Source organism: Oncorhynchus tshawytscha, linkage group LG33 (genome assembly GCF_018296145.1).
Source record: "Oncorhynchus tshawytscha isolate Ot180627B linkage group LG33, Otsh_v2.0, whole genome shotgun sequence".
In the NCBI taxonomy this organism is placed as follows: Eukaryota; Metazoa; Chordata; class Actinopteri; order Salmoniformes; family Salmonidae; genus Oncorhynchus; species Oncorhynchus tshawytscha.
The window spans coordinates 19,973,530-20,000,149 of record NC_056461.1 but is presented as its reverse complement, the minus strand read 5'-3'; the positions used below and the strand labels follow the sequence as shown (position 1 = coordinate 20,000,149).

The 26,620-nt window shown below is 44.0% G+C and overlaps 1 protein-coding gene across 1 annotated transcript in view; it reads right to left on the bottom strand.

Moving 5' to 3' along the window:
• Nucleotides 1–26,620, bottom strand: part of LOC112230940 (RIMS-binding protein 2) — a 101,238-nt gene that overhangs the window by 22,130 nt on the left and 52,488 nt on the right. The window contains 4 exon segments of the mRNA XM_024397354.2: nt 172–376; nt 7,181–7,201; nt 8,836–8,886; nt 12,938–13,042. Coding sequence (XP_024253122.2) covers nt 172–376; nt 7,181–7,201; nt 8,836–8,886; nt 12,938–13,042 — 382 coding nt within the window.

Below are 26,620 nucleotides of genomic sequence, written 5' to 3'. Positions count from 1 at the left end.
CACATAGACTTTCAGAACTGTATTTTGGTCTTGATTGATGAGATACACTGTTTGAATCAAATGCCAGACATGATGTACTTTTATTCTCTAGTGATAAGCACTTTTCTGCTTCATATCTATATCGTCTGACACCATAATGTTCTCACAGTGGGCAGAGTTGGGAGTGCTCACCTTTCCCTGCCTGGGCTGCCAGTCCGTTGAGGATTTGGGAGAGTTTATTTTCTGGGCGAAAGGGAACGTTGTGTTTGGAGAAAGGCTCAGTGCTGAGTATGTCTACAGTATCCGCTTCCAGACGGAAATCCTCCAGGTCCTTGGACAGCTGGCCAAACTGTTCAGTCTGTGACCTGCATTTCAGCTCCAGGTCGCGAACCTTGACCTTCCGTAAACAGGGATGTGTGGAGGAGAGAGAGATAGACACAAACGGTCAATGGAAGGAGGGTTTCTGTGCTCCTATGTAGCAAATCTTTTGAACAGGATATACTAAATTGCAATGCATGTTTTATGTTAATAACACGTTAGTAATATACCACTACATGGACATGAGTTAAACTAATCATTGGCTTAAATCCTTTACTGGTGCTGCAGATCGCAAGCTGAACCAATTATGGCACGGGATCCCAAAAGAGCCATTTCTAGCTTAGAACAGCTCATTCATATCAAAAACATTGCCTGCCGAGTAATCAAAGGATCTGGAAGTAGAGGCTGTGCAACGCTGATACACTTTGATAACAAAGCCAAGCAGTGTGACGAGTTAAGAGGCTTATAAAAGTATGTACTTTAAAGACATTATCTAAGCAGCTCCGAGATTACATTTAGAGCCTTGAGTTAACAACCGTTGGGTTTTCTCTGAAAGCTACAAGATTGAAACACCATGGCCTGCACAGTAAGAGATAAGGCAAGCCAGGGTCCTAGTCACGAGGAAAGTTGGTTTCACCCAGTGATAAAACTAGAGAGTCAGAACACTTCAGAGTCAGAATACTTCAGATTCAGAACACTCAGCTGAAAGATGGGCTGAGATACAGAAAATGAGGATGAATGAACAGCCATCGGGGAGCCACTACTTTGGTCTGATTGTTTTAAAAAAGAAACAAGGAATTCAAATGTGCTTGGATCTTACAGGACATCTGGTACTCGTCCCAAATGGCACCATATTCCCTATACAGTGCCTTGCAAAAGTATTCACTTTTCCTATTTTGTTACATTTACAACCTGTCTTTTAAATTGATTTTTATTTGGAGTTCGCGTAATAGACAGACACAAAATAAAATGAAATGAAAAAAATTACTTGGTGCTTGCATATCTATTCACCCCCTTTTCTATGAAGTCCCTAAATAAGATATGGTGCAACCAATTACCTTCATAAGTCACATAATTAGTTAAATAAAGGCCACCTGTGTGGAATCTAAGTGTCACATGATCTCAGTATATATACACCTGCTTTGAAAGGCCCCAGAGTCTACAACACCACAAGCAAGGGGCACCACCAAGCAAGCGGCACCATGAAGACCAAAGAGCTCTCCAAACTGGTCAGGGACAAAGTTGTGGAGAAGTACAGATCAGGGTTGGGTTATAAAAAATATCAGAAACTTTGAACATCCCATGGACCACCATTAAATCCATTATTAAAAAAATTGAAAGAATATGGCACCACAACAAACCTGCCAAGAGAGGGCCGCCCACCAAAATTCATGGACCAGGCAAGGAGGGCATTAATCAGAGAGGCAACAAAGAGAACAAAGATAACACTGAAGGAGCTGCAAAGCTCCACAGCGGAGATTGGAGTATCTGTCCATAGGAACACTTTAAGCCGTACACTCCACAGAGTCGGGTTTATGGAAGAGTGGCAAGAAAAAAAGCCATTGCTTAAAGAAATAAATAAGCAAACATGTTTGGTGTTCGTCAAAAGGCATGTGAGAGACTCCCCCAAAATATGGAAGAATATACTCTGGTTAGATGAGACTAAAATGTAGCTTTTTGGCCATCAAGGAAAACGCTATGTCTGGTGCGAACCCAACACCTCTCATCAGACCGAACACCATCCCCATAGTGAAGCATGGTGGTGGCAGCATCATGCTGTTGGGATGTTTTTCATCGGCAGGGACTAGGAAACTGGTCAGAATTGAAGGAATGATGGACGGCGCTAAATACAGGGAAATTCTTGAGGGAAACCTGTTTCAGTCTTCCAGAGATTTGAGACTGGGACAGAGGTTCACCTTCCAGCAATGACCCTAAGCATACTGCTAAAGCAACACTTGTGTCACGCCCTGGTCTTAGTATTTTGTGTTTTCTTTATTTATTTGGTCAGGCCAGGGTGTGACATGGGTTTATTTTGTGGTGTGTTTGTGTATTGGGGTTTTTCGTAGGTTTTGGGATTGTGGCTTAGTGGGGTGTTCTAGCAAAGTTTATGGTTGCCTGAGGCGGTTCTCAATCAGAGGCAGGTGATTCTCGTTGTCTCTGATTGGGAACCATATTTAGGCAGCCATATTCTTTGAGTGTTTCGTGGGTGATTGTTCCTGTCTCTGTGTTTTGTTATCACCAGATAGGCTGTATAGGTTTTTCGTTCCGTTTCTTGTTTTTGTATATTCGTGTTTATTCGTTTATTAAACATGTATCTAACTTACCACCCTGCATTTTGGTCCGACTCTCCTTCGACGGAAGGAAACCGTAACAACTTGAGTGGTTTAAGGGGAAACATTTAAATGTCTTGGCCTAGTCAAAGCCCAGACCTCAATCCAATTGAGAATCTGTGGTATGACTTAAACTTCCGGCGCCGACAGAGATGGCCGCCTCGCTTCGCGTTCCTAGGAAACTATGCAGTTTTTTGTTTTTTTACGTGTTATTTCTTACACTAGTACCCCAGGTCATCTTAGGTTTCATTACATACAGCCGAGAAGATCAGCGTCAACTCACCATCAGTACGACCAAGAATATGTTTTTCGCGATGCGGATCCTGTGTTCTGCCTTACAACCAGTGTAACGGAGTGGATTACATGCAGCGACCCAGAAAAACGACTCAGAAAAAGAGGGAAACGAAGCGGTCTTCTGGTCAGACTCCGGAGACGGGCACACCGTGCACCACTCCCTAGCATTCTTCTCGCCAATGTCCAGTCTCTTGACAACAAGGTTGATGAAATCCGAGCAAGGGTAGCATTCCAGAGGGACATCAGAGACTGCAACGTTCTCTGCTTCACGGAAACATGGCTAACTGGAGAGACGCAATCCGAAGCGGTGCAGCCAGCGGGTTTCTCCACGCATCGCGGCGACAGAAACAAACATCTTTCTGGTAAGAAGAGGGGCGGGGGCGTATGCCTTATGACTAACGTGACATGGTGTGATGACAGAAACATACAGGAACTCAAATCCTTCTGTTCACCTGATTTAGAATTCCTCACAATCAAATGTAGACCGCATTATCTACCAAGAGAATTCTCTTCGATTATAATCACAGCCGTATATATCCCCCCAAGCAGACACATCGATGGCTCTGAACGAACTTTATTTAATTCTCTGCAAACTGGAAACGATTTATCCGGAGGCTGCATTCATTGTAGCTGGGGATTTTAACAAGGCTAATCTGAAAACAAGACTCCCTAAATTTTATCAGCATATCGATTGCGCAACCAGGGATGGAAAGACCCTGGATCATTGTTACTCTAACTTCCGCGATGCATATAAGGCCCTGCCCCGCCCCCTTTCGGAAAAGCTGACCACGACTCCATTTTGTTGATCCCTGCCTACAGACAGAAACTAAAACAAGAAGCTCCCACGCTGAGGTCTGTCCAACGCTGTTCCGACCAAGCTGACTCCACACTCCAAGACTGCTTCCATCACGTGGACTGGGAGATGTTTCGTATTGCGTCAGACAACAACATTGACGAATACGCTGATTCGGTGTGCGAGTTCATTAGAACGTGCGTTGAAGATGTCGTTCCCATAGCAACGATTAAAACATACCCTAACCAGAAACCTTGGATTGATGGCAGCATTCGTGTGAAACTGAAGGCACGAACCACTGCTTTTAATCAGGGCAAGGTGTCTGGTAACATGGCTGAATACAAACAGTGCAGCTATTCCCTCCGCAAGGCTATCAAACAAGCTAAGCGCCAGTACAGAGACAAAGTAGAATCTCAATTCAACGGCTCAGACACGAGGCATGTGGCAGGGTCTACAGTCAATCACGGACTACAGGAAGAAACCCAGCCCAGTCACGGACCAGGATGTCTTGCTCCCAGGCAGACTAAATAACTTTTTGCCCGCTTTGAGGACAATACAGTGCCACTGACACGGCCTGCAACGAAAACATGCGGTCTCTCCTTCACTGCAGCCGAAGTGAGTAAGACATTTAAACGTGTTAACCCTCGCAAGGCTGCAGGCCCAGACGGCATCCCCAGCCGCGCCCTCAGAGCATGCGCAGACCAGCTGGCCGGTGTGTTTACGGACATATTCAATCAATCCCTATACCAGTCTGCTGTTCCCACATGCTTCAAGAGGGCCACCATTGTTCCTGTTCCCAAGAAAGCTAAGGTAACTGAGCTAAACGACTACCGCCCCCGTAGCACTCTCATCCGTCATCATGAAGTGCTTTGAGAGACTAGTCAAGGACCATATCACATATCACCATATCACCTGACACCCTAGACCCACTCCAATTTGCTTACCGCCCAAATAGGTCCACAGACGATGCAATCTCAACCACACTGCACACTGCCCTAACCATCTGGACAAGAGGAATACCTATGTGAGAATGCTGTTCATCGACTACAGCTCGGCATTCAACACCATAGTACCCTCCAAGCTCGTCATCAAGCTCGAGACCCTGGGTCTCGACCCCGCCCTGTGCAACTGGGTTCTGGACTTCCTGACGGGCCGCCCCCAGGTGGTGAGGGTAGGCAACAACATCTCCTCCCCGCTGATCCTCAACACTGGGGCCCCACAAGGGTGCGTTCTGAGCCCTCTCCTGTACTCCCTGTTCACCCACGACTGCGTGGCCATGCACGCCTCCAACTCAATCATCAAGTTTGCGGACGACACAACAGTGGTAGGCTTGATTACCAACAACGACGAGACGGCCTACAGTGAGGAGGTGAGGGCCCTCGGAGTGTGGTGTCAGGAAAATAACCTCACACTCAACGTCAACAAAACTAAGGAGATGATTGTGGACTTCAGGAAACAGCAGAGGGAACACCCCCATCCACATCGATGGAACAGTAGTGGAGAGGGTAGCAAGTTTTAAGTTCCTCGGCATACACATCACAGACAAACTGAATTGGTCCACTCACACAGACAGCATCGTGAGGAAGGCGCAGCAGTGCCTCTTCAACCTCAGGAGGCTGAAGAAATTCGGCTTGTCACCAAAAGCACTCACAAACTTTTACAGATGCACAATCGAGAGCATCCTGTCGGGCTGTATCACCGCCTGGTATGGCAACTGCACCGCCCTCAACCGTAAGGCTCTCCAGAGGGTAGTGAGGTCTGCACAACGCATCACCGGGGGCAAACTACCTGCCCTCCAGGACACCTACACCACCCGATGCTACAGGAAGGCCATAAAGATCATCAAGGACATCAACCACCCGAGCCACTGCCTGTTCACCCCGCTGTCATCCAGAAGGCGAGGTCAGTACAGGTGCATCAAAGCTGGGACCGAGAGACTGAAAAACAGCTTCTATCTCAAGGCCATCAGACTGTTAAACAGCCACCACTAACATTGAGTGGCTACTGCCAACACACTGTCAATGACACTGACTCTACTCCAGCCACTTTAATAATGGGAATTGATGGGAAATGATGTAAATATATCACTAGCCACTTTAAACAATGCTACCTTATATAATGTTACTTACCCTATATTATTCATCTCATATGCATACGTAGATACTGTACTCTATATCATCGACTGCATCCTTATGTAATACATGTATCACTAGCCACTTTAACTATGCCACTTGGTTTACATACTCATCTCATATGTATATACTGTACTCGATATCATCTACTGTATCTTGCCTATGCTGCTCTGTACCATCACTCATTCATATGTCCTTATGTACATATTCTTTATCCCCTTACACTGTGTATAAGACAGTAGTTTTATTTTTTTTTGGAATTGTTAGTTAGATTACTTGTTCGTTATTACTGCATTGTCGGAACTAGAAGCACAAGCATTTCGCTACACTCGCATTAACATCTGCTAACCATGTGTATGTGACAAATAAAATTTGATTTGATTTGATTTGAATATTGCTGTACACCAGCGGAACCCATCCAACTTGAAGGAGCTGGAGCAGTTTTGCCTTAAAGAATGGGCAAAAATCCCAGTGGCTAGATGTGCCAAGCTTATAGAGACATACCCCAAGAGACTTGCAGCTGTAATTGCTACAAAATGTGTCCCTACAAAGTATTGACTTTGGGGGGGTGAATAGTTATGCACGCTCAAGTTTTCCATTTTTTTTGTCTTATTTCTTGTTTGTTTCACCCCAAAAATATATCTTGCATCTTCAAAGTGGTAGGCATGTTGTGTAAATCAAATGATACAAACCCCCCCCAAAAAATACATTTTAATTCCAGGTTGTAAGGCAACAAAATACTGTAGGAATAATGCCAAGGGGGGTGAATACTTTTGCAAGCCACTGTATAGTGGACTACTATACAGTGCACTAATTTTGACCAGAGCCCTATGGGCCCTGGTCATAAGTAGTGCACCATATAGGGCAGGGGTAATCAACTCTTACCCTATGAGGTCCGGAGCCTGCTGGTTTTCTGTTCTACCTGATAATTAATTGCCACCACCTAGTGTCCCAGGTCTAAATCAGTCCCTGATTAGAGTGGAACAATTATAAAATACAGTGGAACTGGCTTGGAGGTCCAGAGTTGAGTTTGAGGGATATAGTGAATATGGTGTGATTTGGGACACAACCTTGGACTGGAGTACAGAGGCAAAAGAGGATCTATAGTGTGATGCAGTACCAGCACTGGGCTCTGTTCATCTGATATACTTCAATTGAATACGATATTAGTACGTTTCATTGCCTAACTACCATACCTTTTATAACATACGCACTAATGTGAATTAGAGCCTGAGTGATTCACTGAGACTATTTAAAGGTTATAGGACAAATGTGACAATGGAGATGATGAACATTGGGGATTCTAGATGTTTCAGGGTAGGAAACATAAATACCTGCATTCTGTCCAAATGGTTCTGTTCAGACACAAAAGAAACACATAGAAACACACAATGACATTGAACAAAGATGAAAGAAAACAAACACCCAAATCAAACTGTTACACCGTATGAGATCAATGCATACGTAATACAGTAATCCATGCAAAATCATGTAAATAAATGAGAAAAGAGAACCCTTACAAAACAAGTAAGAACGAGTCCCCCATGGGGAACATCAAGTTACTTACAATAAATATAAAAAAATATTTAAAAAACACCCAAAATCATAGCCAAGACAGTGTTGAGAACCAGAAAATATGGAAAGGAACAATACTCATGTCCCTAGATAATCTTAGTGTCATCTCCTCTCTAGGTTAACTCGTTTTAACTCAGTAACTGAGCATGCTATTGGAGTTCTATGTGAACAGTGCCAGTGCTCCTAATGCATCTCCTCTACACTGTAGATATTTCATCATCTGGATGGTTGGGCTCTGAATTTTTTCTGTAAAAGAGGTTTCTCCAGGAGCCATTAGTGCCATGGCTGGTATGAGAGCTTCTGAGCCTGAGCAACAGCGATGTTGAGCGGTCCTAAAGGAGGGAGTTATGAGCAGGTTTTGCTGACCCAACTCTCTGTAAAAGTGTTCTATTCTCATTAAGACTAAAATCACCACTCAACGAAAGCCTCAAAAAGCTATATATACTGAACAAAAATATAAATGCAACATGCAACAATTTCAAAGATTTTACTGATTTACAGTTCGTAAAGGAAATCAGTCAAATAAAATAAATTCATTAGGCCCTAATCTATGGCTTGCACATGATTGGGCAGGGGTGGAGCCATGGGTGGGCCTGGGACAGCATAGGCCCACCAACTTGGAAGCCAGGCCCACCCACTGGGGTGCCAGGTCCAGCCAATCAGAATGAGTCCCCCCTCCAGACGATCTCACAGGGGAAGAAGCTGGATGTGGAAGTCTTGGGCTGGCGTGGTTACACGTGGTCTGTGGCTGTGAGGCCGGTTGGACGCACTACCAAATTCTCTATCACAACGTTTGAAGCAGCTTATGGTAGAGAAATGAACGTTCAATGCTCTGGCGGACATTCATACAGTCAGAATGCCAATTGCAAGCTCCCTCAAAACGTAAGACATCTGTGGCATTGTGTTGTGCGACAAAATTTCAAAATGTTAAAGGGGCCTCTTATTGTCCCCAGCACAAGGTGCACCTGTGTAATGATCATGCCATTTAATCAGCTTCTTGATATGCCTCACCTGTCAGGTGGATGGATTATCTTTGGCAATGGATACATGCACACTAAGAGCGATATTAACAAATTTGTGCACAACATTTTTGAGAAATTAGCTTTTTGTGCATGTGGAAAATGTCTGGTACAATTCACATGTTGCGTTTACATTTTTGTTGTTCAGTGTAAATACAGTATGGAGTAAGACCTGGGATGAACCAGGCTTACCTAAAAAACTAGCTTTTCATGAAAGGCAATATGTATTTCGTGGAATTCAAACAACACAATGGAGGTATTTTTCATACAGTATCCATCAATCAATGTGTCTTGTATACACAAACAAAACCACATATCAGTCAATTGACAGCAATTTTGAAAACAGCCACCGAAGCCATCCTCATTTTGCCCATCTGACCTCCATGTCCACTTACCTCTAACAGGTGGACCGCTCCCTCATGCTCTTTCTCAGCTTTAACCTGAGCCTGGAGAAAACACAGAAACACAGTCATATACTGTAGGACCTGCAGGTGACACAGTGAGCACTGCACAGTATCTCTCTGTCAGTGTTACATCAAACATACAAGTGGCATAGCTCTTGGTACACTGCAGACATACAGGTAACTGCCAAAGTAATGGGTTCAGTATATTGAAAGTAGGTGTTACCACACAGGTGTGGTTCCTGAGTTAATTAAGCAATTAAACATCCTATCAAATCAAATTAAATGTTATTGGTCACATACACATGGTTAGCAGATGTTAATGCGAGTGTAGCGAAATGCTTGTGCTTCTAGTTCCGACAATGCAGCAATAACCAACGAGTAATCTAACCTAACAATTCCACAACTACTACCTTATACTGTACACACAAGTGTAAAGGGATAAAGAATATGTACATAAAGATATATGAATGAGTGATGGTACAGAACGGCATAGGCAAGATGCAGTAGATGGTATCGAGTACAGTATATACATATGAGATGAGTAATGTAGGGTATGTAAACATTATATTAAGGGGCATTGTTTAAAGTGGCTTGTGATACATTTTTTACATACATTTTTCCATTAAAGTGGCTGGAGTTGAGTCAGTATGTTGGCAGCAGCCACTCAATGTTAGTGGTGGCTGTTTAACAGTCTGATGGCCTTCAGATAGAAGCTGTTTTTCAGTCTCTCGGTCCCAGCTTTGATGCACCTGTACGGACCTCGCCTTCTGGATGATAGCGGGGTGAACAGGCAGTGGCTCGGGTGGTTGTTGTCCTTGATGATCTTTATGGCCTTCCTGTGACATCAGGTGGTGTAGGTGTCCTGGAGGGCAGGTAGTTTGCCCCCCGGTGATGCGTTGTGCAGAGCTCACTACCCTCTGGAGAGCCTTACGGTTGTGGGCGGAGCAGTTGCCGTACCAGGCGGTGATACAGCCCGACAGGATGCTCTCGATTGTGCATCTGTAAAAGTTTGAGGGTGCTTTTGGTGACAAGCTGAATTTATTCAGCCTCCTGAGGTTGAAGAGGCGCTGCTGCGCCTTCTTCACCACACTGTCTGTGTGGGTGGACCAATTCAGTTTGTCCGTGATGTGTACGCCAAGGAACTTAAAACGTACTATCCTCTCCACTACTGTCCCGTCGATGTGGATAGGGGGGTGCTCCCTCTGCTGTTTCCTGAAGTCTACGATCATCTCCTTTGTTTTGTTGACGTTGAGTGTGAGGTTATTTTCCTGACACCACACTCCGAGGGCCCTCACCTCCTCCTTGTAGGCCGTCTCGTCATTGGAGGAGGAGGCGTGCATGGCCACGCAGTCGTGGGTGAACAGGGAGTACAGGAGAGGGCTCAGAACGCACCCTTGTGGGGCCCCAGTGTTGAGGATCAGCGGGATGGAGATGCTGTTACCTACCCTCACCACCTGGGTGCGGCCCGTCAGGAAGTCCAGTACCCAGTTGCACAGGGCATGGTCGAGACCCAGCTGAGCTGTAGTCGATGACTGCATTCAGTGTCCCTATCATGCTTAGGGTCATGTATAAAAATGCTGGGCAGGCCATTGCATTATTTTGGCCATTATTTTGGCTACTATGGCTATGTCCCCATAGGATGACAACTCCCCCATCCAAAGGGCACGAGCAGTCACTGAATGGTTTAATGAGCATGAATACAATGTAAACCATATGCCATGGCCGTCTCAGTCACCAGATTGCAACCCAATTGAGTGGGTTGATTCTATAGTGAATCGGAGACAGCGTTTTCCACCACCATCAACAAAACACCAAATTATAGAATTTATCGTGGAAGAATGGTGTCACATTCCTCCAATAGAGTTCCAGACACTTGTAGAATCTATGCCACGGTGCATTGAAGCTCTTTTTTTATTTTTTTGACTTGTGGTGGCGAAAGGCCCTCTTAAGACACTTTATGTTGGTGTTTCAATTATTTTGGTAGTTACCTGTAGAATAGACAGTCTGAGTTGAACAACAACTGATGTCAGTTCTGCACAGCATGAGGAGGAGAAGGCAGTTAATGCCTCACAGCTGAGGGCTATCTGAGGACCGGGGGAGACTGGGGAAGAACAGAGGGGGCGCGATGACTTCCAACACAAAAACCTGAAACTGAGGTGCATCAGAATAGCCCCATGAAATCAATCTGTTTCATCCAGATTGGCTTTGATATTGACAAGGACAAACTGCTGTTCTACTCCAATGAGATAATATCTGTGCAATTGCTAATTGAATGGAATCACAGCACAATAAATTAGGTTAAGGAGTAAACAGAAAAAGGAAGGACAAGGACTCAAACGAGCACGCTGAGGCAGATGCATACAAACACATGGATTGAAGCACAGATAGTCACGGATAGATGTGCAGACACAGAAGCTGACACACATTCTCTCTGCGTCTCTCTAAAGTGAAGTGCTCGGTTTAGGCTCAGGGGAGTCTGATCTGTGCTGTGTTTGCCGTTTGCGCTAATTGCCTGTCATGGCTCCTCTCTGAACAGAACACATACACACAGGAATTCACCCAGCTCTCTAGAGGCTCAGATTATTGCTGCCCATAGAGACAGACAATCACAGGAGACCACTGATTATATGACCCCTTTTACTTTCTCATCAGTCTCACCAGGACTAATGGTAGAATGTTTTTTAGTTTTTTTCATGGAGCATGAGTTAGTGTTTGGGGGGATCATTTCATGATAGTTGCACAATTCTTGTCTCTCATAATCAAATCAAAGTTGATTTGTCACGTGCGCCGAATACAACCTTACAGTGAAATGCTTACTTACAGGCTCTAACTAATAGTGGAAAAAAGGTATTAGGTGAACAATAGGTAAGTAAAGAAATAAAACAACAGTAAAAAGACAGTTGAAAATAACAGTAGTGAGGCTATATACAGACACCGGTTAGTCATGCTGATTGAGGTAGTATTTGCATGTAGATATGGTTAAAGTGACATATATGATGAATATGCATATATGATGAACAGAGAGTAGCAGTAGCGTAAAAGAGGGGTTGGTGGGTGGTGGGTCACAATGCAGATCGCCTGGTTAGCTAATGTGCGGGAGCACTGGTTGGTAGGGCCAATTGAGGTAGTATGTATATGGATGTATGGTTAAAGCGACTATGCATATATGATAAACAGAGAGTAGCAGCAGCGTAAAAGAGGGGTTGGAGGGAGCATACAATGCAAATAGACTGGGTATCCATTTGATTACCTGTTCAGGAGCTTATGGCTGGGGGTAAAAACTGTTGAGAAGCCTATTTGTCCTAGACTTGGCACTCCAGTACCGCTCACCATGGAGTAGTAGAGAGAACAGTCTATGACTGGGGTGGCTAGGGTCTTTGACAATTTTTAGGGCCTTCCTCTGACACCGCCTAGTGTAGAGGTCCTGGATGGCAGGCATCTTAGCCCCAGTGATGTACTGGGCCGTACGCACTACCCTCTGTAGTGCCTTGCGGTCGGAGGCCGAGCAATTGCCGTACCAGGCAGTGATGCAACCGGTCAGGATGCTCTCGATGTTGCAGCTGTAAGAACCTTTTGAGGATCTCAGCAACCATGCCAAATCTTTTTAGTTTCCTGAGGGGGAATAGGCTTTGTCATGCCCTCTTCACGTCTTGGTGTGTTTGGACCATTCTAGTTTGTTGTTGATGTGGACACCAAGGAACTTGAAGCTCTCAACCTGCTCCACTACAGCCCCGTCGATGAAAATGGGGTCGTGCTCGGTCCTCCTTTTCCTGTAGTCCACAATCATCTCCTTAGTCTTGTTTACGTTGAGGGATATGTTGTTATTCTAGCACCACCTGGCCAGATTTCTGACCTCCTCCCTATAGGCTGTCACACTGTTACCATTGATAACAGTGTGAGGTAACTATGCTATTTTTGATTTAAATATTGCACTGCTGGTTAGGGTCTGTAAGAAAGCATTTCACTGTAAGGTCTACACTTGTTGTATTCGGCGCACGTGACAAATAAATGTTGATTTGATTTGTCTTGTGACCACTGTGGTCATGGTGGTTGGAGTCTAGGACGGAGGCGAGGTGGGTTATTATGGGCTTACCCTCTGCAGAAGGTGAATCTCCTGCTGCTTGGTGGTGAGGACAGCCAGGGCCTGCTCATGCTCCTCTTCCAACTGCTGCCTCCTCTCTGCAGCCTCTCGCATATGCTGTGGAGAACAAGTCACAACACAGTCAATACATGGTCAAATGCTCGAGAGACCACAATCATATCACAACATGTTCAATATGTGGTTATATATTATAACACAGTAAGTGCATGGCCATAGTGAGGTAACTATGCCTTTAAAATCTCCAAATGGTTCATAGAATGATCACACAACAGTCCAAACACTTTTACAGCACCCGTAGCAGCTACACAATACATAAAAAGTACACAATACATAAAAAGTACACATTACATAAAAAAATATTGTTTTTCATTCAGTGGCTATAACATTTGTCTACCTGTATTGACTACGTCTAGTCCGACTCACAGATTTCTGCGATCCATCATTCAGAGACACCAACACAAAACCCAAATCTAGCCACTCCCAAATTAGCTGAGTCATTAGGACTGTATTTGCAGAGTTAAGCCAGTAGGAATTGGAGTTAGGGACATATGATGTTTCTTGGAGTTTAAAAACATAAAGCAGCTATGGATTCGAATTGCTGCACTGTGTATGTGTGTGTGTGTGTGTGTGTGTGTGTGTGTGTGTGTGTGTGTGTGTGTGTGTGTGTGTGTGTGTGTGTGTGTGTGTGTGTGTGTGTGTGAGAGAGTGGGGGTGTTTGGGTACTGTGGTATTCTTTAATCAGCTTGGCTCATTAGACAGGTCAGAGTCCATGTTTGTAATTGTTGAGTTGTTTTTGGCAATACACTGTAAATGCAGGTGTTCCAGAGTAGAGACTACAGAGTGTTCCAGAGTAGAGACTAAACAGTGTTCCAGAGTAGAGACTAAAGAGTGTTCCAGAGTAGAGACTAAACAGTGTTCCAGAGTAGAGACTAAAGAGTGTTCCAGAGTAGAGACTAAAGAGTGTTCCAGAGTAGAGACTAAAGAGTGTTCCAGAGTAGAGACTAAAGAGTGTTCCAGAGCAGAGACTAAAGAGTGTTCCAGAGTAGAGACTAAAGAGTGTTCCAGAGTAGAGACTAAAGAGTGTTCCAGAGCAGAGACTAAAGAGTGTTCCAGAGTAGAGACTAAAGAGTGTTCCAGAGTAGAGACTAAAGAGTGTTCCAGAGTAGAGACTAAAGAGTGTTCCAGAGTAGAGACTAAAGAGTGTTCCAGAGCAGAGACTAAAGAGTGTTCCAGAGCAGAGACTAAAGAGTGTTCCAGAGTAGAGACTAAAGAGTGTTCCAGAGCAGAGACTAAAGAGTGTTTCAGAGTAGAGACTAAAGAGTGTTCCAGAGTAGAGACTAAAGAGTGTTCCAGAGTAGAGACTAAAGAGTGTTCCAGAGCAGAGACTAAAGAGTGTTCCAGAGTAGAGACTAAAGAGTGTTCCAGAGTAGAGAGACCCACAGTAGTAATTGTAATTGAGTACTGGCAGTGTCTGCTGTGAAAAAAGTTACCTGAAAAAAGATTGAATCTCTCAATGTTCTAATCTCTCAAAGTTCATCTCAGAGTGTACCAAATTCATGCTGCTGAAATTACTTTTTTTTTGAAGTGGAAGAATAACCCCGGACACCCCTACTGGCTTTGGGCTAAGCAGGCACTTCTTTGCATAATCACAGAGTCTTAAGCTCTGCTGGGGACTCCAGTGACTGAGGGACTGTCACCAGGCTCCTTTGTGAGGGGCAAGTGCTCAATGTGAAACCTTCCTCCCCAAATTCATCATTTACTACTGCTCCTATAGTCGAATTAACAATTTTTTTTCACCATATACGTAAATACTGTGCAAAAGCACACTCCGTCATCACACACTGTAACCAAGCTAGCACCACTAGGCTACTGTTCACAGAGACATTAGCTGATTGCTAATGTACGCTGAATGACCAAAAGTATGTGGACACCTGCTCGTCGAACTTCTCATTCCAAAATCATGGGCATTAATATGGAGTTGGACACCCCTTTGCTGCTATAACAGCATCCACTCTTTTGGAATGACCAAAAGTATGTGGACACCTGCTCATCAAACTTCTCATTCCAAAATCATGGGCATTAATATGGAGTTGGTCCCGCTTTGATGCTATAACAGCCTCCACTCTTCTGGGAAGGCTTTCCGCTATATGTTTGAACATTGCTGCGAGGACTTGCTTCCATTCAGCCACAAGAGCATTAGTGAGGTCAGGCACTGATGTTGGGCGATTAGGCCTGGCTCGCAGTCTGCGTTCCTATTCATCCCAAAGTTGTTTGATGGGGTTGAGGACAGGGCTCTGTGCAGGCCAGTCAAGTTCTTTCACACCTTACTCAACAAGCCATTTCTGTATGGACCTCGCCATGTGCATGTGCATTGTCATGCTGAAACCAGAAAGGTCCTTCCCAAAACTTTTGCCACAAAGTAAGTTGGAAGCACAGAATCATCTAGAATGTCATTGTATACTGTAGAGTTAAGATCTCCCTTCACTGGAATTAAAAGGCCTTGCACGAAACATGAAGAACAGCCCCAGACCATTACTCCCACTCCACCAAACTTTACAACTTTACAGTTGACACCATGCATTCCTACCTGCATTTGGGCAGGTAGCGTTCTTATGGCAACCGCCAAACCCAGATTTGTCCGTCGGACTGCCAGATGGTGAAGCATGACTCTTCACTCCAGACAACGCTTGGCATTGCACATGGTGATTTTAGGCTTGTGTGCGGCTGCTCGGCCATGGAGACCCATTTCATGAAGCTCCCGACGAGCAGTTCTTGTGCTGACGTTGCTTCCAGTAGCAGTTTGGAAATTGGTATTGAGTGTTGCAACCCAGGACAGATTTGTATGCGCTTTAGCACTCGGCGGTCCCGTTCTATGAGCTTGTGTAGCCTACCACTTAGCTGAGCCGTTGTTGCTCCTAGCCATTTCCACTTCACAATAACAGCACTTACAGTTAACTGGGGCAGCTCTAGCAGGGCAGAAATTTGACGTACTTAATTGTTGGAAAGGTGCCATCCTATGACGGTGCCACATTGAAATTCACTGAGCTCTTCAGAAAGGCAATTCTACTGCCAAAACTTTCTACAGAGATTACATGGCTGTGTGCTCGGTTTTATAGACCTGTCAGCAACGGGTATAGCTGAAATAGTTGAATCCACTAATTTGAAGGTGTGTCCACATTCTTTTGTATATATGATGTAGATAAATAACTGATTTATCTATACTGATTTAACTAGTCTTTACTAGATTTTCTGCTGCTGACATCTGCCTCAACAAACAGACGAATTTCCCCCTTCCAAGTCCCTGACAGTGAGAGATGCAACTTCAAAGTAGCCTACTACTCAACTCGCCACCAGGCACCCATATGCTCTGCATACAGGACATCTCGCTGCCGCACTCACGGTAGCAGGAGGGCGAGGAAGGGTATTTTTCAGCATTCAAGGGTTTGAGAAATTAGCTTGCTTGATGATCAAATATTACACTAAAATAGTCACCAATCAAAAGGGCATTTTTCTCATAGGAGGGCATGTACCTCTGTCGGCGCCATGACAAGTTGGGGCAACCGTGCTTCTAGCTCCTAAGCAACTATGCAATATTTTATTTTATATGTGTTATTTCTTACATTTTTAGCCCAGAATTATTTTTGTGTTATTACATACAGCCGGAAATAACTTTTGGATATCAGAGCGGTGGTAACTCAGCATTACCAGCATTACGACCAGGAATATGACTTTCCCGAATTGGATCCCTTGTTTGTACCCCCCTGGGCAATTGAACTGATTCCAGAGGCTGATCCAAAACACCTTCAGCTGAGAAGAGGTATTCGGTGTGGACTTCTAGTCTGACTAAGGAGGCGCGCACAACACCCACTGCTTCCGAGTATATTACTTGCTAATGTTCAGTCTCTGGATAATAAAGTTGACGAGCTCAGGGCGAGGATCTCCTTCCAGAGAGACATCAGGGCTTGTAACATACTCTGTTTCAAGGAAACATGGTTCTTGTGATATATAGTCTGAGTCCGTTCATCGCACAGACAGGAATAATGATCTCTCCGGGAAGGAGAAGGGCGGGGGTGTATGTTTAATGATTAATTACTCATGGTGTGATTGTGATAACATACAGAAACTCAAGTCCTTTTGTTCACCCGACATAGAATACCTCACAATCAAATGCTGACCGTATTACATCCCACGAGATTTCTCTTCGGGTTATAGTCACAGGCGTGTATATTCCCCCTCAAGCCGATATCACAATGGCCCTGAAATAACTACACTGGACGCTATGCAAGTTGGAAACCAAATATCCTGAGGCAGCATTTAAAGTACCCGATGATTTTAACAAAGCTAATCTGAGGAAAACGCTACTGAAGTAATACCAACACATTGACTGTAGCACTCGCTCTGAGAAAACATTGGACCACTGCTACTCAGCTTTTCTGTTTCAAATATTTTTATTAAACACACACAAGAATGGTGTATAGGTATACAAGACAGGTATACAATTCTTATCTAAACATAAGAGAGCATACAGGAACAACAAGACCCAGAGTTCTGGGTGCAGAACAAATAATACAAAACACGACATACAAAACAAGGACACATAGAAAGAAAGAGGGAAGATTTCCCCATACCCCCCCTCTTATTCCCCCCCCCCCAACTGCTCGGGTGGCAGGGCCAGCACATGCTGCCCAAAGGTAGATTAAAATATTACAATTGAGAGTGCGTTAGTAAGTACAAATTCACAGCGCCGACTCGTCCAAGTAGGAGAGGCTGCCAGATTTGATCAAATGTTGATCATTTATTGTTCAGAATATATCGAATTCTTTCTAAGTGTACAGTGTTTGCCAATTCACTGAGCCATAATTTGGTAGAGGGCGCTTCCCTCCTTTTCCAAAACAACAAGATTAGTTTTTTTGCCGAGATGAGACCGTACGAGATTAGTTGTTTTTGGGGGTTGGTTAATCCGTTTAGGGACAAAGATACTCCCAGGATTATCAGAAGCGGGTCTGGATCTATTGAAGTCTCCAAAACTTCAGAGAGGATCCCAAAAATTCCACACCAATAACCATGCAAGCTAGAGCATAGGGCAAAGCAGTGGAGTAGTGTACCCTGCGTAGCCTGACATTTATCACATGTAGGGGATGTGTCAGGAAATATCCTATGCAGTTTAGTTTTGGAATAGTGTAATCTGTGTAATACCTTGAATTGTATGAGACGATGTCTGGAATTAATGGAGCATGTGTGGATATACTCCAAGCTCTCTTCCCAGTCTGCCACCGAGATGTCAGTCCCTAGTTCTTCCTCCCATTTTGCCTTGATGGCATCTGTAGAAGGTGTGCTAACAGATTGAAAAGCATCATATAGACGCGATATCAGTTTATCTGAGGTGGGGCATATTTTTATGTATCCGTCAAACATGGAAGGTTTAGCATTCCCAAATGTTGGGAGGTGTTTTCTAACGTAGTCTCTAATTTGTAGGTCTGAAAAAATTACTTCTGGGAAGATTATAAATTTCCCTCAGCAACTCAGAGGAAGCAAAGGTCCCCTCTATGTATAAATCCCCTATGGTACTTATCCCCAACTCTCCCCATCGCTCAAAGGTGTTATCAAGGTTAGAAGGGGCAAAGGAGGGATTCCTGGCAACAGGGAGCATGCATGACATTGGTCTAAGCTCAAAGTGGACTTTAATTTGCTTCCAGATTCGGACTGTGCTATGTATAATAGGATTGTTACAATAAAGTGACATCTCCAGATTGACAGGCGACAAAATCACAGCGCCAATAGAGAAGGAGTGACACTCCTCACGTTCCATACTAAGCCAGCTGGATGCCGGAAGTACGTCGTCCAACAGAAACGTAACAACGCGGAGGTTAGCGGCCCAGTAATAAAATATAAAATTTGGGAGAGACAATCCTCCTTCCATCTTGGATTTACAGAGGTGTTTTTTACCTATCCTGTGTGTTTTATAATCCCAGATGAAAGGATTGATAATTGAGTCCAGTTGTTTATGGAAGGATTTAGGTATGAGTACTGGGATGTTCTGATATAGGTAGAGCAGTTGTGGGAGGAAGATCATTTTAATGGCATTAATTCTTCCGAGCAGAGAAATTGGTAGAGTTCTCCAAAATAGTATGTTTGCTTTGAGTTTTTGTATCAGAGAGGGGAAATTCTCTTTAAATAGTAAAGAGTATTGTTTGGTAACTACAATTCCTAGGTAGGTAAATTTTTCTGAAGATGGGAGATGAATGGGAGATGTTCTAGCCAGGAGGTATTTTGCGACCGTATGGGCATTAATTCACTCTTGTTCCAATTTATTCTGTATCCCGAGAAGGTACCAAACAAATTGATCACATCAAGAATAGCTGGGATACTAGCCTGGGGTTCTGTTACATAGAGGAGGATGTCATCTGCGTATAGGGAGATCTTATTTAGGGTATCTTTAGTATTATAGCCGTGTATTGCTGCATGAGATCTAATCGTCTGAGCGAGCGGTTCGATAATTAGGGCGAAGAGCATAGGCGACAGTGCACAACCCTGCCTTGTCCCCTTATTGAGGTTAAATCGGGGCGACAATGATTGGTTAGTGAGTATTCTGGCACAAGGTTTCCTATATAAAAGCTGGATCCAATTTATGAACCTATCTCCAATATTACATTTCTGTAGGACCTTGAATAGATAGGGCCACTCAACTTGGTCAAAGGCCTTTTCGGCGTCAAGAGATATGACGGCACGGTCCACGTTGGGTAACCTCTGAGAATACATAATATTGAATAGGCGCCTGAGATTGAAGAATGAGTTTCTGTTAGGGATAAAGCCGGTCTGATCCGAATGGACCAATTTGCCAATTAAAGTGCTAAGCCTGTTAGCCAGAGTTTTTGCTAAAATCTTTTGGTCTGTATTAAGGAGAGATATTGGTCTGTATGACCCTACCTCTTCTGGATCTTTACCCCTCTTATGTATAACTGTAATGAACGCTTCGTCCAAAGTAGAAGGGAGAGCTCCATCCTCATTGGCCTGAACCAACATTTTGTGCAGGTAGGGAGAGAGCATGTTGCTGAATGTTTTATAGAATTCACCAGGGTATCCATCTGGGCCCGGGGTCTTGCCACTCTTTAGAGATTTAATTGTTTCTCGAATTTCATCAAGAGATATTTCCTTATTCAGGAAGTTAGAATCTTCCTGGTTCAGGGCAGGTTCATTACAGGTTCATTACAGTCCTCCAAAAATGTTTGCATAATTAAGGGGTTAGGATCCGCTTTAGATGTATATAGAGTCTCATAAAACTGCCGGAATCTGTCATTGATGTCTTTGGGGGAAGAGAGTAATTCCCCAGATGCAGATTTAACCCTGTGAATCATTCGGTCACTCACATTTTTTCGAAGTTGTCTGGCAAGTAATTTGTGTGGTTTGTCACCAAACTCAAAATATTTTTGCTTGGCATTGAGAAAAGATTTAGCAATTTTAGCTGAGAGAATCTGATTATATTCGAATTTTAAAGAGGTAATTTTTTTATGTTTCTCCATAGATGGGTGGCTAGCATTCTCCCTATCCAGTAAGTGAATTTGTCCCTCCAGTTCTTCCAGTTTTCCTCTGTTTTGCCTACTCCTGGCAGCCTGAAAGGAGATGATTACAGCCTCTCAGATAAGCCTTCAGTGTTTCCCACAATAATGCTGGGGAGGTCTCTGTGTTGTCGTTGGTATCAAAGAAAAATGTAATTTGGTCTTTAAGATATTCACAGAATGTTGGTTCTGTGAGGAGCTGAGGATTCAACCTCCAGACCCTCTCGTTTGGTACAATGTCACCCAATCTCAGGGAGAAGGTGAGTGGACTGTGGTCCAAGAATATAATATCATGATACCTCACATTACAGGTATAGGGGAGTAGTCTAGCATCCAACAAAAAGTAGTCAATTCGAGTGTAAACCTTGTGAACATGAGAGTAAAAGGAGTATTCCCTACCCGTAGGGTTAGCGATCCTCCATATATCAAATAAGTTCTAATTTTTTATGTAGGTATTCAAGAATTCGCTTGAATAGGAGGTAGGGGTTCGCCGGGTAGAGGATCTATCCAAATATTGGTCTACCACACAGTTAAGGTCCCCTCCAATGACCAGGTTAGTATGGGAGATATCTGGAATCAGGGCAAGGACTCTTTTGAAAAAAGAGGGGTTGTCAATGTTTGGCCCATAGATATTTAGTAGAGTTACTGAGGTAGAGTGGATTTCTCCTATTACGATCACATACCGACCCTCTTTATCCGCAATAGTGGTTTTATGTAGAAAGGGAATTCCTTTCCGTACCAGAATCGCTGTGCCTCTCGTTTTGGCAGAGAAGTTAGGGTGATACACTTGCCCCACCCACCTACACTTAAGTCTGCTATGAGAGTTATTCTTCAGATGGGTTTCTTGCAAAAATATAATATCAGACGAGAGTGCTTTCAAGTGGGCTATGACCTTGCCCCTCTTAATTGGTTCGTTTAAACCCTTGACATTCCAGGAAGTGAATGTAAGCCCCGCCCTCCTCTCGTTTTTAGTTCCTATGGTGGCCTGCATACCATGTAACTTGATAAAAAGGTAAGAAAGCGCACCAAACCATCACGATCAGCATATGTAGCACCTACACCCGAGCAGTATCCAACCCACCCCTCCCCCTGCAAGCACCTTTACTTCCCACCCTGTACCCCTAATTTCCCCAACACTTACCCCCCATCAACCCACATTTAACAGGCATGTACAAACAGGAGAAAAAAAAAGGGAAAATAAAAATAATAAACACATTGTCTGGCCGATGCCAAAAAGCACGGCGCGACCTCGAACAAGAGGTAAAACAAAAATAAAATCCCAACTATACGTTCACCTCTGACTATCCTAGAACTTCTACTAACATATGAACTGAGGAGGCTCCCGCGAGTAAAGTGTTCAGTTAGCATCTAATAAACCTAAACCGAATAAGTTGCAACTTAAACATATTGCGCATTTAAGCGTCATCCTGGGTCAATCCCAGAGATAAGCAAGATATAGCCTCAAGATTATATTGCTAAGCACTGCCGGTCAAAAAATAAACCATCCGCAACCGACATAGTCAGCCGTACCTTTACATACTGTGGGTCAGGAGATCGGAACAAGGATTTGTTAAATTAAACGTTCCCCCCATAAAAAACATGTTTAATAAGAAAGAAATAAAAATATATGCATACATATATATACAGTGCCTTGCGAAAGTATTTGGCCCCCTTGAACTTTGCGACCTTTTGCCACATTTCAGGCTTCAAACATAAAGATATAAAACTGTATTTACCCCAAGTGACTTACAGCTGTAATCTCAGCAAAAGGTGGCGCTACAAAGTATTAACTTAAGGGGGCTGAATAATTTTGCACGCCCAATTTTTCAGTTTTTGATTTGTTAAAAAAGTTTGAAATATCCAATAAATGTCGTTCCACTTCATGATTGTGTCCCACTTGTTGTTGATTCTTCACAAAAAAATACAGTTTTATATCTTTATGTTTGAAGCCTGAAATGTGGCAAAAGGTCGCAAAGTTCAAGGGGGCCGAATACTTTCGCAAGGCACTGTATATATACATACACATACACATATGTACACACATACATACATACATACATACATATACATATATATACATACACACACATACATACATACACACATACACACATATACATACATACACATACATACACACATATACATACATATATATACATACACACCTATATACATACATATACATGTATGTATACATACCCACACAAAAAAAATCATATATAAAAATATATATTTAAAGAATATGTATATACATCCATATGCGCATATACACATACACACATTCATACCCCAGAATAACAATCTACACTGATTTAAAATATACACATACATAATACTAAAATGCTAAGAGAAAATAGTAATAAAGTACAAATAGTACGCACTACTATGTACGCACACCTACACAGACATAAGCACTGCAGAGGGCTGGTGGCACTCTAGTCGGGAGAGAGGCCCACGGCCAGACAAAGGCAGAACGGCACAAAACATCAACTTGCTAACCAGGTGTCTGCCCCCTCCCAACCATCAACCCCAGTCCCCCGCAAGCAATAAATAAATGGTATGGTAGTAAGAATAATGTAAGGATTGTAAAATAAATAACGAAACAAAACAAAAGTGGGGGAATATAAGTATATCCGTCCGAAGGTGTCAGTGATCAAACCTGGAAGTAAAAAATATGCATCGCTCTGAGCACAGCCGGGATGAAAGTGAATTTAACGTTAAATGAGAGCTCTGACCGCCATTCATTGGTCTGCTCAGCGTCTTACATGTTCGGTAGCCCTTGTTGAGCCCGTTTAATACGTTTTCACCCAATATGGTATAGTATGGATTCGAGTCCTTGAGCAGACCCTAACACGCAATAACAAGGCACTCTAACCTGTACGGGGGATTGGTGTATATCCCCGGATAAACTTCTCTGCGTCCAAAACCGAGGAGAGCCAAATCTTCTCACCGGAAGGCGGGGTAATTCTTAGTCTTGCAGGGAAGAGTAAGGCTGGGCGAAGATGGAGTTTGTAGAGTTTGGTCATGACATCTCTGTAGTCGCTGCGATGCTTTGCCACATCGGGCGCATAATCCTCATAGACACAGAATGGGTGCCCGGAATGGGTGCCCCTCATTCGAGCTTCACGCAGGATAAGATCCTTGGTCTTGAAACTGTGACAACAGATGATCACTGGGCGAGGACGTTGGCCCAGTCTAGGCACTGGAACAAGGGAGCGATGTGCACGGTCCAGCTGGGGATCCGAAGCCAAAACATCCGATCCCATTGCATCCTTCAATAGCTTGGCGAAGAAGTCGGTGGGGCGAGAGCCCGCCTCCACCCCCTCTGCCAGACCAACAACGCAAAGGTTATTACGTCTGGATCGGCCCTCCAGGTCCACCACTTTCAAAGAAAGCTTCTGCACACTATCCTGCAATGACGTGCATAGCTTCTCTAACTCGTCGATCCTACCAGCGTTGAATTCAGAAGCTTTCTCAAGGTCCACAATACTCTGGCCATGCGAAGCGACCGTTCGAATGATGCTCTCGATTTTGGTGTCCAGTTCAGCAATAGTGGCCTTAAGATCCTCAGCTATAGCAACACGCAGCTCCCCCAAAGCCCGGGTAAGTTCTGTAAGTGTCACGTTGTTGCATGTGCCTCCCGCCATGTCTGTCTCGTTGTTTAGTGGGGAGTAGGCCTCCGCTGTGGATTTATTGTCCTTTGGTCGCTTATTACTCGGCATTTTCATATAAAAAGTTACAATCTTGTACTAGAAAGAAACGTTTGTTGTAAAAAGTGCCATAGAGTAGGTTAAATTAGATTATTTCGCAAAAAAGTTGCAGGAGCCTCTCACGCACAGCCGTTCACTCCAACATGCTAGCTCCGCCCCGTATTGTAGCGCTACTCAGCTTTTCAAAATGCCTACAAGGCCCTCCCTTCAGCAAATCTGATCATGACTCCATATAGGCAGAAACTCAAACAGGAAGTACCCGTGCTACGGACTATTCAACGCTGGTCTGAACAATCAGAACCCATGCTTCAAGATTGTTTTGATCACGTGGACTGGGATATGTTCCGGGTAGCCTCTGAGAATAATATTCTCGAATACACGGAAACGGTGACTGAGTTTATCAGGAAATGTATAGGAGATGTTGTACCACTGTGACTATTAAAACCTACCCAAACCAGAAACCGTGGATAGGTGGGAGCATTCACGCAAAACTGAAAGTGCGAACCACCGCATTTAACCATGGCAAGGTAACTGGGAATATGGCCTGATACAAACAGTGTAGTTATTGCCTCTGTAAAATAATCAAACATGCAAAATGTCAGTACAGAGACAAAGTGGAGTCGCAATTCAACTGCTCAAACGCAAGATGTATGGACAGGGTCTACAGACAATCACGGACTACAAAGGGAAAACCAGCCACCTTGTCGACGTCTTGCTTCCGGATGAGCTAAACACCGTCTTCGCCCACTTTGTGGATAACACAGTGCCACCGAGACGGCAAGCTATTAAAGACTGGGCTCTCCTTCTCTGTGGCCGACTTGAGTAAGACATTTAAGAGTGTTAACACTTGCAAGGCTGCCGGGCCAGACGGCATCCCTAGCGGGTCCTCAGAGCATGCGCAGATCAGCTGGCTGGAGTGCTTATGGACATATTCAATCTCTCCCTATCCCAGTCTGCTGTCCCCACATACTTCAAGATGTCCACCATTGTTCCTATTCCTAAGAAAGCAAAGGTAACTGAACTAAATGACTATAGCCCCGTAGCACTCACTTCTGTCATCATGAAGTGTTGTTAGAGACTAGTCAAGGATCATATCACCTCTACTTTACCTGACACCCTAGACCCACTTCAATTTGCTTACCGTCCCAATAGATCCACAGACGATGCAATCGCCATTGCACTGCACACTGCCCTATCCCATCTGAACAAGAGGAATACCTATGTAAGAACGCTGTTCATTGACTATAGCTCAGCATTCAACATCATAGTACCCTCCAAGCTCATAATTAAGCTTGGGGCCCTGGGTCTGAACCCCGCCCTGTGCAACTCGGTCCTGGTCTTCCTGACAGGCCACCCCCAGGTGGTGAAGGTAGGAAAGAAGACCTCCACTTCACTTATCCTCAGCACAGGGGCCGCACAAGGGTGCGTTCTGAGCCCTCTCCTGTACTCTCTGTTCACCCATGACTGCGTGGCCACGCATGCCTCCAACTCAATCATCAAGTTTGCAGACAACACAACAGTAGTAGACAGTAGATTACCAACAATGACAAGACAGCCTACAGAGAGGAGGTTAGGGCCCTGGGATCCTGTCGGGATGTATCACCGCCTGGTATGGCAACTGCACTGCCCGCAATCGCAGGGCTCTCCAGAGGGTGGTGCAGTCTGCCCAACGCATTACCGGGGGCAAACTACCTTCCCTGCAGGACAGCTACAGCACCGGATGTCACAGGAAGGTCAAAAAGATCATCAAGGACAACAACCACCCGAGCCACTGCCTGTTCACCCCGCTACCACCCAGAAGGCGAGGTGAGCACAGATGCATCAAAGCAGAGACCGAGAGTCTGAAAAACAGCTTCTCTCTCAAGGCCATCAGACTGTTAAATAGCCATCACTAGCACCGTAGTGGCTGCTGCCCTATATACATAGACTTGAAATCACTGGCCACTTTAATAATGGAACATTAGTCACTTTAACAATGTTTGCATATTTTGCATTACTCATCTCATATGTATATACTGTATTCTATTCTATTCTACTGTATTATAGTCTATGCCACTCCAACATTGCTTGTCCAAATATTTATGTATTCTTAATTCCATTCCTTTACTTTAGAAATTGTGTGTATTGTTGTGAAATTGTTAGACTTATTAGATATTCACTGCACTTTCGAGCTAAAAACACATGCATTGCGCTACACCCCCAATATCATCTGCTAAACATGTGTATGTGAACAATAACATTTGATTTGATCTGCTAGGCTCACTCTATCAGATGTGGTGGGGGTCATTCAAAAGCTCCAGAATGAACTGTCCTCTTGCTCTCCCACACAGCGATCAGACAATAGCCTACAGATTTTCATAATCGCAGTCATTGGTATCGTCATTATCCCTGCAACATTGAGCACA